General features: G+C 49.9%; 1 protein-coding gene across 2 annotated transcripts in view; it reads right to left on the reverse strand.

The window, feature by feature from the left end:
* LOC144773229 (E3 SUMO-protein ligase RanBP2-like) overlaps positions 1 to 15090 on the reverse strand; it is an 827846-nt gene that overhangs the window by 706503 nt on the left and 106253 nt on the right. For both annotated transcript variants that reach the window (XM_078658128.1, XM_078658127.1), the window contains exon 3: positions 10817 to 10928. In XM_078658128.1, the coding sequence (XP_078514254.1) occupies positions 10817 to 10928 (112 nt within the window). The remainder of the gene's footprint in view (positions 1 to 10816; positions 10929 to 15090) is intronic.

Below are 15090 nucleotides of genomic sequence, written 5' to 3' on the forward strand. Positions count from 1 at the left end.
CTGGAGGAGGAGCCGGGTACCTGGGAGGCCGCAACTGTGAGCGCTACGGTGAGGGGTGATGATTCGTGCTGCCTGCTCCTATATGCGGACCTGAACACCCCGGGAGCCGGACGGTTAGGGGGCCTTGTACCCTGCAGCAGCCTGCTTACTCTGCACATTTTTACTGGGGTATTGACTGTGCCACATTACACCTGTCGGCGCCACTTTGAGCCTGGCGGGTCACGTTCCTTCTCTGGGCAACTTCAGTAGGGGTTGGCTGTGGCTCCATACTGCCTCTGAGGCCGTCACAGTGGTGATCCCAGGAGACCCTGACTGTGTGACGCCCTACACGGCCTGAACGGCGCTGGTGACCTGGGGTACCCTCAGGACGGTCCTCCTGCTGTGCACATCCTGAGAGCTGACCCGGGTGGAGCTGGTTCACGCCACACCGCGGTGAGTCTGACGACGACCGGACTGCCTGGTGGATCTCCTGCATTGCCGCCCTTACATCTCCTGTTGGGCCCGCGCAAACCGGACGAAGACGCTCCATTGACGCTGGCGACTGCCATCTAGGGGGCGCCTGGAGATTGAAAGCGGAGGGAACCTGTGCACAATGTTCTGGCCCTTGGGAAACAGTCTGAGACGCATACCGAGACAAACGTAGCTGGGGGAGACCTTATTCGCCCCGCTGAAGTACTGGTCGGGACGCTTCGGAACTTGGCAATGCGCAAAGACAGGATGTCGCGCTCCACGCAACCCAATACGATCACACAGTATACCACCCAGCGGCTGCCCTCACAGCGGATTGCACGCCAATCGGGTCAAGATGAGGGTGCGGACAGCTCTGGCGAGCCCTCCCGGGCGGAACTGTTGAAGGCAATACAAGGCTCACATACTGCGTTGGAGCGGCAGATTGAGACGGTCTCCATAGACGTCAATCTGTTGCGAACAGACCTCCGGAAAGTTGCTGACAAGGTCTAGGACGCTGAGGGCAATATTGCGCAACTGTAGGGTGAAGTAGCCTCCCTCAAAAAGACGGTCACGCATCTCACAGCCACGACACATGCCTTGGAGCGGAGGGCCGAGGACGCGGAGGGGAGAGCGAGTCGCAGCAACATAAGGGTCCTAGGGGTGCTGGAACGGCTGGAGGCTGGTAATGCTGAGCGTTTTTGGAAACTTGGATTCGAACACAGCTGTGTCCACGGGGCCTCTCGGATGTCTTTGTTATTGAACGGGCACATCGGGCTCTGGTCCCACCGCCTCGTCCGGGAGCCCCCCCCAAGAGCACTGATCGCCAAGATCCTGAACTATAGGGATCGGGACTGCATCCTGCGAGCGACGAGGGAAACGGCAGATCTTACCATTGAGAATAGTCGGGTGTCCATCTATCCCGACTATACCCAGCAAGTTCAGGAGCAACGGAAATCCTACTTGGGAGTTAAGCAAAAGCTCCGGGAGATGAAGTTGCAATACATGCTGTTATACCCGGCCAAACTCAAAGTGCTCTCGCAGGGGAAGGCGCATTTCTTTGAGTCCCCGGCAGAGTCCGGCGGAGTTATGGGAGTGGCTGGAGATCCGAGGCGACGACCTTCCACCAGGAGAACATGGAGGGCCCCGTGAGACGTGGGGAACACGACCTCCGCGGCAACGCCACAACAGATGGAGGCGCCGGTCTGGGTCGGCGGTTCTCGAGGAACCTAGGATCACAGTGGGTGAGGACGGCGCTATGCTCCTGGTACCATTACCGGTGGGGACTGGGACGGAGGTTCTGAACCCGCTCGGATCTGGGGATGTCCTGGTCCCGGACACATTACAAGCTACAGTGCAGGACACGATCTTCACAGCTCCGTTGATCCCTGAGACCGGAGGGGCTGAGTCGCTGGCAGAGACGGTTCCGCCATTAGGTGATATGTGGCCTATACTGTGTCTCTATCTAACCTGAGTGACCTGAGGGATGTCCTGAATTCACTGTTGATGTCTGTGGTCCGCAGCGTTTGACCTGGTGTTGCTGGGAGGGGCGGGGGAACTTCCATCCTGTTGGGTGGAGATTGTATGGGGGGGGTTACGTATGATGGGGCAGTGCCTGACCTGGGGCTGTTCCACCTGATTGAGCCTAGAGACCTTCATATAAGACTTGGGTCATGTAGGGAACTGGAGGTGGGGGGTGGGGGGGTGTTTCTGGCTCTACTGTTTGAGTGCGAGTGTTGTGTGGGGTGGATGGGGTGGCTGTGTACGTCCTGGCACTGGCAGGGGGAGGGCAGGGTAGCATATTTCGTTGTTGCTGTCATCTTGCTCATGGGTGGGGGTGGGGGGATGTATTCTCAGGGGTTTGAAAAGTTGGGGAGGTCGGGAGAATGGGGGGTATTGTTCGGGACATTGTTGCAGGCATCGTGTGTACTACTGTTCGGGCCCATGGTTGGCGGATCGCAGATGATAAAACTGGCGGCCCGGCTGGGCGTACCCCGCGATTATGGGATACAAATTCTTAACCTGGAATGTGCGTGGGCAGGGCACTTGTACCAAGAGACACAGGGTCCTCTCCTTTCTCCGGCGCCATGGAGTCTCCATTGTGTGTCTACAGGAGACGCATTTGAATGAGGAGGGTGCTCAAAAGTTGTCAAAAAAATGGAGGGGCCAGGTGTTTCATTTCTCCTTTTCTACGTATGCTAGGGGGGTTCTGATCTGGGTGGCGCCTGGGGTTCCCTTTGCCGTTCAGTATGCTGAGGCGGACATCGAGGGCAGGTACCTGCTACTGCGGGTGAAGTTGGATGGAAGGGATTTCTTGATCTTAAATTCATATGCGCCTAATGTAGACGATCCTGACTTCTTCTCCCATCTTCAAGAGCTCCTTGTTTCGGACCTAGACGCCCACCTCCTCTGGTTTGGGAATTTCAACTGTGTGTTGGACCCGGTTTTGGATAGACACCCTCCCCGTACTGGCACGAAACCACGAATGACAGCGCGACTCCGGGAGGTGATGCACAACTTGGGACTCGCTGATGTGTGGCGTCTGGGCAACCCCGTACAGAAACTGTATACTTGTTACACCCCGACGCACAACACCCATAGTAGGCTGGATAGAATCCTCGCTGCTAATATGGACGCGTCCCTTTCATTGACGGTTACCCATCAGGCTCGTTTCCTGTCGGACCACTCTCCCGTGACGTGTGTTGCGCAGTGGGTTAACTAGTCCTCCCGTCCCAGGACCTGGAGGATGCCGATGGACCTCTTGCAGGATCAGGTGGGGAGGGATCATGTGGCGACAGCCCTGAATAACTATTTAGACTTGAACTGGGAGGGCAGTGACATGCCTTATTCGACTAAATGGGATGCCCTGAAAGCGGTGGTGCGTGGCGAATGCATGGGCCTTACCTATGAGGTCCGGAGGCAGTTGCTCCGTGACTTGGGCACGCGGAGGATCGCCTTCGACACGGTCAGTCTCAGTCGGATCCCAATGACTCAGACCTGGAGTCTGAGCGGACGGCCCGTGAGTGCGTACATGACTTACTTACCCGCCTGGATAGGTACACTCTAGGTCAATACCGCCAGTGTCTCCACCGGGAGGGGGACAAGTCTGGTCGACTGTTGGCCTGGATTCTCAAGAGAGAGTCCGCTCCGGAACGGATAGTTGCTTTGAAGGATCCTGCGGGGGGCATGGTGCACTAGGAGTCGGGTATTCTCGGAGTCCTCGATCTCACTTACAGGCGGTATATGCCGCGGACCCCTTGATATCGGAGACCTCCTATCTGCCTTATCTCCGGGGACTGACTCTACGGGCCCTCTCGAGGGAAGCCACGGAGGATCAGGATGTGGTTTTAACGCTCCGAGAAGTCAGAGTAGCATTAGCCGCCCTACCAAGAGCTAAGGCCCCCGGCAGTGACGGTTTCCCGCCTGAATTTTACCAGGCATTTGAGGATGTGCTTGCCCCCCTCCTCCTGCAGGTCTACCGTGAGGCACTGGAATGTGGCGCCCTCCCGCCCATCATGAATCAGGGTGAAGTTTGTATGATTCTGAAACCAGGAGGGGATGGCTGCGATCCCGCGGCGTACCGGCCCATAACTCGGATTAATATGGACGTAAAAATCCTAACCAGGCTTCTGGCCACCCGGCTGGCGCCACACATGGCGCACTTGGTGCATCAGGACCAGTGTGGGATTATCCCAGGCCGCAACACCGCAATGAATCTTCGGCGCCTGAACCATATCCTCCACGAGGTGCGTGGTAGGGAGGATCCCCAGGTCCTGGTGTCAGTTGACCTGGCCAAGGCCTTCGACACTGTCAGCTGGGGGTACCTGTTGGAGGTGCTTCGATTGGTGGGGTTGGGGCCAGTCTTCTGCAACTGGATTCGGATCCTCTATGGGGCACCTCGAGCCAGAGTTCGGCTTGGGTCGGCCCGTTCTGAGGATTGGCCTTTGGGTAGGGGCACTCGGCAGGGGTGTCCCCTCTCGCCACTCCTTTTTGCCCTGGCGATCGAGCCCTTGGCGGTCTCTGTTCGTACGGAGATGGTGCAGTGGGGAATCAAGGTGGGGGATACCGTGAATGTGTTTTCCCTGTATGCTGACGGCGCTCTGTTTTACTTAACGTCCCCGACAGAGTCGCTGCCCATTTTACTGCAGCTTCTGGACCACTTTGGTGCAGCCTCCGGTCTGCGTATCAATCCTGGGAAGTCCCTGATCTTTCCCCTGGCGGGTTGTGATGTGGATCCACGAGTGGGCCTCCCGCACCTGGGGCGGTGATGGGAATTGGAGGCCTTCCGATATCTGGGAATCCAGGTGGCCTCGTCCGACGACCAATTGCTCGCCCGCAACGCCGAGCGGTTGCTCCGCTCCCTGCAACAGTCTGTGTCCTTCTGGAACACGCTCCCACTCTCCCTCATGGGACTGCTAGCTGTTGCTAAAATGGTGATGTTGCCAAGAATGCTATACATCCTGCAAAATTCTTTGTGCCTGCTCCCCCCGCGAATATTTCGCACGCTCAACACGCTGCTCACTTCCTTGCTTTGGGCAGGCAGGCGCAGCAGAGTCGCCCTGCACACGGTTGTCCAGAGCTGGGAGGAGGGGGACCTGGAGGCTCAGAGATTTGATCTGTTTTACTATGCAGCCCAGCTCCTGCCGGCTGCGAGATGGTTCGCCGGCACGGACAACTGGAAAATGAGACTCCTAGCGGGCAGAGCAGACGAGAGGGCGCTACAAGTGGCTCTGATGCGGGGAAGAGGAGCAGATGAGGTTCCTGTTAACACGGCCCCGTGAGAGTACACGCTTGATACCGCACACAGTGATACAGGAGTTTTGGCGTCCTCTCAACAGACTGAAGTTGTACCCGACTGCAGGCTATCTTGTGTCTGACTAAACGCTCTCTTTTTGGTTTGAGAACACGACTAAGAAACCACTCGGATTTTCAACAGTTTTAAAAGACAAATGAAGATTCACCACACGTTTACCTCACTTGTGTGTGGAGACCAGTTTCTTACATTTTCACCATTGATGGTCACCGGCCCGGCTGGGTCGGAATTATCACCAGCTGTGCGACCTTCTGTTTTTGATACAGCCTTTTAGCCCTGAAGATTCACAATAGCGATGAAACACGTGTCGGCTGGCTGTTTGACACAATAAAGGACTCCAACGGACAACTCTCCTTCTGGAGATTCCTAGAACCTTCTGTCGCTTTGTCTTTTGTACTGATCCGTTATTTGTTACATAACAAATGTTTTACTGTCAAAGAGTGCATTGGGTAACCCCGTTACCCCTTCCACAGGGAGTTACCGGTGTGGATTTTGGCCCCCGTGACACTTATGGAGGAACATATGTCCTTCCGGGAATGGCGGGAAGGCGGCTGCGAGACTTTGGCGGACCTTTACCCGGACGACTCCTTTGTGTCCTTCGAACAAGCTACGGAGGCCTTCGAACTGCATGGGGGGCAATGCCTGCACCACAGGGGACTCCCGGAGATGGCGAGGGTGACCTGGCCACAGTTCCCAAAGGCGCCCCCGTTGTCCCACACCCTCAACATCCTTCTTTCCTGTGGCAGAGGAAGACGGCTGATCACATTGTTGTACTCGGCCATGTGGCGGGACTCCACCCCGCCGGGCTCACCGTCCTGGGAGGCAGACTTGGGGGTGGCCTTGGAGCAAGGGCAGCGCAAACGTATAGGAACTCTAACTCGTAAAGTGTCGTGCAATGCGCGATTTAAGCTGATCCATTTCAAATTTGTACATCGCACTTACATGACCCCGGTCTCCCTGCGGCGTATTTCTGAAGACAGACGGGACAACTGCCCTAGATGTGGGATGGAGGGAGCCAGATTTCTGCATCTGGCCTGGGAGTGCCCGCTGGGCGGGGACTTCTGGAGGGCGGTAGTGGAACACATTCGGAGTGTCACGGACGTCCGAATTGACTTGACCCCTCTTCACTGTTTATTGGCCCTGGTCCCCAAACCCAGGAAGAGAAACTTATCCTATAAGATGTTGCAGTTGTTACTGGTGTTGGCGAGGCGACGGGTAGCTATCACCTGGATGGGACAAAGGGCCCCTGAGATGTCAATGTGGCTTCGGGATGTCAGGGAGTGGTCCTTGGCTGAGGAGACACACATGCAGCGCACGCGCAGGGATGAGAAGTTACAGTAGGACTTGCTTGCATGGAGAGTGATGTGTGCTATGGGGTCGTCCAACGGGGACTCGGATGCCACCAGTGCTGAACTATTTACCCCTGAGGAGTCGGGATCTGAGGGGGACTATGCAGGACGCGGGGAGGGAGGAATTGCCTTGGAGTAGCGCCCGGCCTGCAACACGCTTATGTTCCCTGTTATTAATGTGATTTACTTTGCCTCCCAGAGGTTTGCTTACAACTGTGATGTCTGTACCTGAGTGGGCCGTACTGAGGTGAACGAACTGTATACACGTTTTCTTAGTGATGCCAATTGTGGGGGGGACCTGTTTTGCTGTTACATGTTAAACATTTCTCTTTTGTATATGGGCGGTGGGTGGACGGGAGAAACAGAAAAGCAGCTATAAGGACTTCCTACTGAACGGTTACAACTGTTTTTCTTTGTTTTTAAGCATCTAGCACTTGTCTGACTGATGCTGCTCGACCTCCGGGGTGTGGGCTAAATGGCCGTGTGATGCTTTCTTTTGAAACCTATGGGTTGCTAATGCCGGCAGCCGGAATCTTGCACGGAATGGTTGTACAATATATAAGTCTGCAATAAAAAAATATTTAACAAAAAAAAAAAAAGGATATTGTGCTGCATAACTAAATACGTATAAGGTCCCAAAAGAGAGACATATTGGCTATGCCATTACTTGTTTGTTTTGTTGCAGTTTTAGCAAACATCTCGGCTTTCTTCCTCCTTTTTCCCACCCCCATTGCAAAGCACTTCCTTTAAATCACCAGAGCCCACCATTCTATCCTGTAATTTGAAAACATTTAAAACAATCATCTCCCATCACTAGAAGGGCAAAATGCAATTATTGACTTTCCCTACCTATGCCGAAAGCCATTGTAGCCAAGTTCATTTCTGAACATGACTGCCTGTTTCTCTTTCCTGCATGTATTTTGCCAGAGTTGTTGCGAAACACACTAGTAACCACAAATTAGGTAGTCTTGGAGAGCATTAGGATCCGATACTATTGCTAGAGGGTGCACCAACAGACATCATTAGCAACAACAAATAACCTTGTAAAATGAGGTCTTGGAAAGATAGCAGACATTAAGTTAACCCCTGAGGTTGGCAGATGCTCCTTTTTTTTTTAGGAGTCATGTTAGTAACTATAGCCATCTAAGTTTGCTAGCGAAACAAGTGGCAGGAGTTACTGACAACACAAAGTATTAACCTGGTATTGCTGCTACCATGCTATGTCCCATCACTGTTCTTGAAAAAAAGAAAATTGACAATATGCAGTCATGATATTAAAATAAAAAAATCATATTTATCATATACCAGCAATAACAATCTGTATCTTGGAAAATAAATACTTTGAACATGAATATAACAGTACCACTAACAAAAGGCCATGCATGCTTCACTAAGCAAGACAATGAATGCACAGTGCATAACATTGGGCACTCAGCACTGTCATATGAGAGTGTGGTGAGAGAAGTCAATTCACATAGCAAATCGAGGAAGAGGTACGTTTAAGCACAGTGAATGACGAAGGGGTGGAAGAAAGGAGTCAACACACAACTCAGGTGGTTGTGAGAAGGCACTGTCAGTGTGTGGTACAGTCTATGTACCTCGCGAGTGGTTGCAGGGGGCCGTCCGTGCAAAGAAGGTGGTGTCAATAAATGAACAACTGCAAGGGGTGGGAGTCCATGTACAAAGCAAGCACGTTACAGAAGGGCAGTCCATGCATAGATCCGAAAGACAATATATATTTAGTAAGCGAGTTATGGAAATGATAGTTTAGGCATGTGTTGAGGCAAGCTGTGGCAATGTAGGCACATTCCATGCTTACAGGGGACAAGAGTTTTTGTGGATACATGATTTCATACATTGTACAAGTGCATAGTCAATGGACAAGGTAAGAGGTCTGTTGGGAGGCAATCTAGGCTCAATGGCATTGCCTTTTTTGGGGGGGGGGGGGGGAGAGAAGCTCGAGCAGCTCATGCTCAATGCAAGAAATCCTAGTCTCCATTTCAAAGCAAGAGTACTAAATTAGATACTCTATTGGTGCGCTGAAGCTAATGGGCATTTCTGAGAGGAGTGCACTCACCAGCAGCACTGAGCTCTGCACCACCTCGGACATGCTCTGCAGCAGTTCGGCCGTGGTTCCCGGTTTACTCAGCGCCCAGGTGAACTTCCTGGTCTCCACGGGGGCGGCGTGAGACATTCAGGCACGGCTGGTAAAAGGACTCCAGTCCGGGGGTGTTAGAACAGCCCTGTGAGCAGCATTAGAGGGCTCGGCTTCGTAATGGGGATGCCCCGGTCTAGCGCTGTCAACGGCTGAATCACTGATCCCAAGATAAAAAAAGCTGCTTGGCACTCACCTTCATGCGCAGGGAGGAAATCCCACACCAAAGGCACGTACAATCCAATGATCAGAATTCTAAACACACACTGCAACAAAACCTCACAACACATACATTGAAAATCATCAAGACGGAAGCCAATGGAAAATAAACAAGGCAAGCCTGGCTTCAAAAGTGGTGTGCGCCCGAGTGAAAGTGAAAGCAGCGCGTTTGCACATATGTTTGCAATTAACATGAGACGCGGCGGAGGAGCGTTGAGAAAGCAATCAAGTGAGAGGAAAGCCAGATGGCCTGATTGGGCGCTGAAAGCTGGCGTTTGCGCGCGAGCTCACGTGACCGCAAGCGCTAGGCTAGCCAAAGCTTGTGGTAGCACTTTAAAAAGCCACTAACTAAACGTGTCATAGGGCAGCGCATGCGCTGGCTCAGCAAGACCTAAAAATCACAAGATGTGCAACTCCCCTTTGTAAAACAAAGATAAAAAAATTCAGTATTTAAGTAGTGCATCTGTTTACTCAGAATCTCTTTATTGAAATTTCTAAGTCAGTAGAACAAAGTGTGACAGAGAAGCCAAATACATCATAGAATGGCAGGAGATCAAGTGTTACATGGCAGATAGATAGACAGCATATATGCTAAGGCCACATGGAAATACACAAGATCAGGTTTATCTGACAAACTAGTAGGCATTTGCAGAAGTTCATTTACAAACATGCATTTTATTTTAAATCCGTCCCTCCAAATGGGCTTTCCCAATGTAACTTTTACATTTCACAAGTTCTTTCCTACCTCACCCTAGTGCTCACCTACACAGGACCTGGCCTGGCCACAGTTTATAAATGTTTATAGCCAACCTTGCTTAGTTTGGGAGATGATGCACTGTCAAAAAGTATCCTTTGCTATAGTTGGCGCTGACTTGTGGGAAATGCTAGGGGAGCCATACTTGTGCCATAAAAAGGGTTGTCTTTGGAACTGTGAAGAGGCTCATGCGGGGGGGGCCTCTCTGGGCTCTGATATATTTCTTAGTCACCTTTCCTCTTTTGGGCTAACTATCATTTGAGTTGCTCGTTATATAACATCAATTCAACAAATTAAGGATCAATAACTGACGGACTGAACATATTGTTTTACTGGGATGCTCGTCCTCAACAATAAGGAAGCACTCTGTACCAATTTCTTCCCTTTTTATATTGTCGTTTGGGTTAATTTGGATGTTATTGACGTTCAGTTTTGAGATTTTGTACCATGTATCTCAACTGCTATACTAATGTAAGGATATACATTACAAAATCTCAATAAAGAAAAGTTAAAAAAGAATTTTTTTTTAAATAGTCAACCTAGCTTAGTTTTACAGTGCTGCCATCAATTTCGGATGACAGCTTCCCTTCCTTCCTTGAGCTGAAGACAGAACTGCATAGCTGCACAATTACGTGGTCCATCCCCCTCTTGCGGAAAAATGAAGTGAGAGGTCAGTTCCTGACACCGCACCCCCTTGCTGAAGGACAAGGGGCTGAATAGTGTCACAAGTTTCAACTGGAGATCAAATAAATAACATTCACCAGGCCCTGAAAAGGAAGGACTTAACTGGAGCAAACAAACATTTTAAGAAGTTCCAGATTTTTTTTTGCATTCAAAATAAAACAGAGGAAAATGACAAGATTCGCATGAAAGTAGGGAGGGAGAAAGCGTAGACATTTAGGACACTTAAAAATGTGGTGGACGTCGGTTCTAAACAGACTAGAAAACTTGACTGTAATAGTACACGGCCATCTGCCAGTCTAAATACACCTACTCATGCTTTGAGCGCAATAAATTAAAAATGGCTGTACTTTAGAATAACAGAAATATTTCTACCACGGTCTCAGTTGGTTTCCTACCTTGTAGCATCCCACAGCTTTGTGTATGTTCTCCTCAATTTCATACAGATGACCAAGGAATTTATGGGCTTTAGGATCTCTTTCCTGTACATTCAGGTAGGTGGAGATATATCTGGAAAAACAAAGCAGCACACATTTCTACAATAGTCCAGACAAATAAATGTTTATTTTATGAAACCTCACACACTTTGTCAACACATAAAAAACATTCTGCCCCTTGGCAGACTAAAGAGTGGATCCCACTTTGATGCAGCATCATAGAACCTGCAGCTCGCAACATCCCAAGCAAATCAAGAAAAAAGAAGAATCCCACTCATTCAGTCAAACAACTCTTAATATCCTACAACAGTAGTACTTTTCTGCCTCCTGAGAGAGGAAGCTGTGTGCTTGGGCTGAGTGTGTTGTGCACAGAGATCCAGTACATTATGAAAGCATACAGTTCAAAAAGCTCGAAGCACTGCCTATGGTCATTCCTGTTTCCCCGTCATTGGAGCAGATCACTTGGACTATGACCCCCCCCCCCCCCCCCCAGTGTATCCTTTGCTGCCTTCTGACTGAAATACAAATGCAAATCCCCAGAGAATTACGCGACTGCTCTTCCCTCTTTTTTGAAACATCTGGAAAGAAATCTACTAGATGTGCTCTAGTTTTACTGGCGTACATTCAGATTTCTAATCTAGCACCCAAACAAGATTGGTCCTGGCTTTCTGCCTGTGGCTGATGTTTTAGATAAATAATGGGTCCTTTTGAAACAGTATCCTAAATGTGTCTAGACTTCAGTAGTAGCACTGCTGCACAGTTAAAGACAAGCTTCTGTCTAGAAATAGGTCTATGGAAGCTGCTATTTTCCTAAGACTGGGATAAAAGGCTAGAATAAGCACTTCTGTAATGGCCTTCTGTAGGAAAGTGCCCCTTTGTGTCATGGTCACACCCTCTTTTTGCTCACCAATACTGATGTTTTAGACTTGTAGTGCACTGGAAGCCTGCTAACCAGGCCCCAGTGCCAATACTCTGTCCCTAAAACAAGATCAAAAATACAATTGAGATACAATTCGGAATACACTGTGGCACATCTGTAAGTCACTAGTAAATGGTACCCCTGGTACATAGAGCATGGGTACCACAGAAGGTCCACAAGGGCTGCATGTCTTATGCCACCCTAAGTGAGCCCCATACAAATTGCATGCAGACTGCCATTGCAAGCTATGTGACATGGTGCAAACCATGGTGAAAACACGACATGGCACACACCCCGGTGTGCCATGCCTAAGTCAGTGCATATGGTATATACAAGTCACCCCTACAGCAGGCCTTACTGCCTAACTTTATAGCCTATGTGAGGACATAGCTGCATAAGCCAATATGAACATGAAATGCCTAGTTCAACTGCTAGATAGTGCAAGAGAACAGGGAAGCAATCTTAAGGTATGTACTGGGCACTGGTCATAACGATTTACCCAGTTATGTAACAGCTTAATTGACAACTATGGGGTTTGGTATCAAACACATTGGATAAATAAAACTATACGGATTACAGTAGCAGATTCATTATACCATGCCCCCAGGGGGGCACTTTACAGGTGTACCCTGAGACCCACTAGCCTTTAGTAGGCTGGCTGACTGGTGTAGACCAGCCTCCACCACACACAGGTTTTTGACCCTGCGCAGGTGACAGCCCCCGCTCTGTAACCAGAAACAATGCCTGCTCCATAGGAAAGTGTTAAAATCTCCTCCAGTGGGATGGCTAGTTATTGAGCAGATCAGGGACTTCTAAGCCCTTGTCGTCTTTTATATGTGAACCTGGCTTCCCCAGACCCGGGAGATGCCACCCGCTGCCCTGAGGTGCATTTGGCACCAGAACAGGTGGGAACTTAGACATGCAGAGAGGCGTGGTGCAGTACAAGGCAAGTCACACCTCTAAGGTGGGATACCTGATGTGACCAACGAAAGAAGTGGTCATATAGGGAGTGTAATGACCACAAGGGTAAGTAGCCCATTGGCTACTACCCTTCACTCCTTACCTAAATCTAGTAATTAGGGAAGCCCCTAGCACCAGGAAATCAGAATCAACAGACTAAAGAAGGAGGACAAAGAGGAGCCGCAAGAAGCAAGAACTGAGGAGCAGCAACTAACTTGGCGCCAACCCTGCAGGCCTGCTTGCTGTCCCCGACCATTGCGATAAAGATGGCTCATCCTGCAGCTGTTCAGGCTCCAAAAGCCAGGGAGGGCTGCCAGCACTTCGAAAAAAGCCAGCATCTTCCATGGAAGAGCTGAGTTACATCCCTGCATCCTGTAGGCACCGAAATGCAAGCTCTGGTTTACCAAACTGCTGTCCCCCCAGCCTCACCGATGCAGCAGCCACCCAGGAGGAGGTGTTCTGTGCTCCCACAGGACAGCCTCATCTCCCCAGCAAATAACGAGACTCTAGACCCGCCAGGAAACCCTCCAGCACCAATACCCAAGGTACCAGACCCCTTGCAGCAGCCAAGACGTGTTGGGGGTACAATCAGGACACCGACCCCACAGAGACCGACCAGCAGACGAGGGATGTCAAAATGGCAGAAGCCTTCATCTAGAGAAGTGGTCTTCAAACTTTTTGATGTCGAGACCCCCCATCAAAAGAATTTAGGCGGAAGGACCCCCTCTCTAGTCAGAAACTATTATCTTACAATTTTCCAACTTGCTTTTAACTCTGCTATGTTGGTACGTCAGGTGTATGCTCGGAAGGACATACATATGCATGTATTACCATACAAAGACATTCCTTTCCAATTATCACAAAGCAGTATGCCAGTCTTCTAATTCTTCTGCACTTTTACACAGAACATAGTGTTATCCATTTAAAATGCCACTACCTTTAAGAACTTTAGAGGGATGAAACTCTTAATTAAGTTTCCTTGCTTTTATCCAGCAATTTACAGGCCACACAGCGCTCAGCAATGCACACTCAACTCACTGAGCTACCGTACCATTTTAGTTCAGTGTTTACAAAACATGAGACAAGATTTGGACTATAGGAATAGTAGGGAAAGCAGATAGAAATGTTGGGACCACTTCCTCTGTGAATAGCATGGAAGTCGTCTCTTTGAATCAGGGTCTCCCCCAGCACATTTGATAAAGAATCTTGTAATCAAATTTAATTTTGACCTTCCAGTGTATAAATAGATTCGCTCACTGACTAAAAACTGTTTTTTTCAATTACGAATACTAAAACGGGTTAGGTTTCTGTTCAACATCCAGCAAATAATACAGATTTTCTATGCTTTTGTGACTATAAGGTTTGATTACAGTAATGCTGTATATCTGGGGATCCTGCAAAAGCCTTGAATAAACTGGAATTAGTACAAAATGCCACAACGTGACTCATACTAAACATAAAAAAAACACAAGTCCTTCTCATAGTGCCTAAATAAACATCATTGGCTTCAGGTTTTTCAGAGGGTTAACTTGAAATTCATATGCTTAGTTTATAAAGCATTATATGGCGGTAGACATAGCCCTCTTACCCACAAATCTAGGTTCTATACCCCCCCAAGTGCTATCTGCGCCCGGAACAAGCTTGGTTATTTACGGTTCCCAAGTTTCAGGGAACCTTTTTTTTTTTTTTTTTTTTTTTATTATATTTATCATGAAAAAGCACAGCACAATGTATACGCAATCACTTGCCTACAACCCATCCCGGGCCGGCAACAGGTCTCCATGCGACAATAAGTACAAATACCATGACACATTAACACCATAGAGTCCAGTGTAAAAGTTCGTTGGAGGTCCGCCGGGGACGGGCCTCCTCCGTGGGCTAGGACCATCTGCAAAGTAGTGTGCAATTCAAATAAATTGGCAAAGCAAACAGTTTTATATTTCCCCCCCCCCCCCCCCCCCCAACCAGCCCCAACCCTCTGAACGCCCCCCCCCCTCAACTGGTCCCTCATTCGTGCTCCCCGAGTCGCCTGTGGCTGTCTCTATCACCTGTGGTAGCTAGTGCGGCCTGCTGCCCTCCCCCTGCCCGGAATGCCGCCCCCCTGTTCTCACTGCTAGTAGTATGGAGAATCCCCCCCATTACAGCACATTAGTCATGCGGAGGAGCACCCTAGTCATGTGTATCCGATGGCTCTGGCACGTCACTCCCTCTATCTCCCTCCTCCCCCTCCCCCGAGACTTCCCCGTCTAGCCTGGAGGACAAGTAGGTCTGGTACAGCCCCCAGTAGTTCTTGGGGCGACCCCCGGGCGGTAGGAGCTCACTGTATGTGTCCGATTGCGTATTGCAGTATTTCATG

This window comes from Lissotriton helveticus, chromosome 8 (genome assembly GCF_964261635.1).
Source record: "Lissotriton helveticus chromosome 8, aLisHel1.1, whole genome shotgun sequence".
NCBI lineage: Eukaryota > Metazoa > Chordata > Amphibia > Caudata > Salamandridae > Lissotriton > Lissotriton helveticus.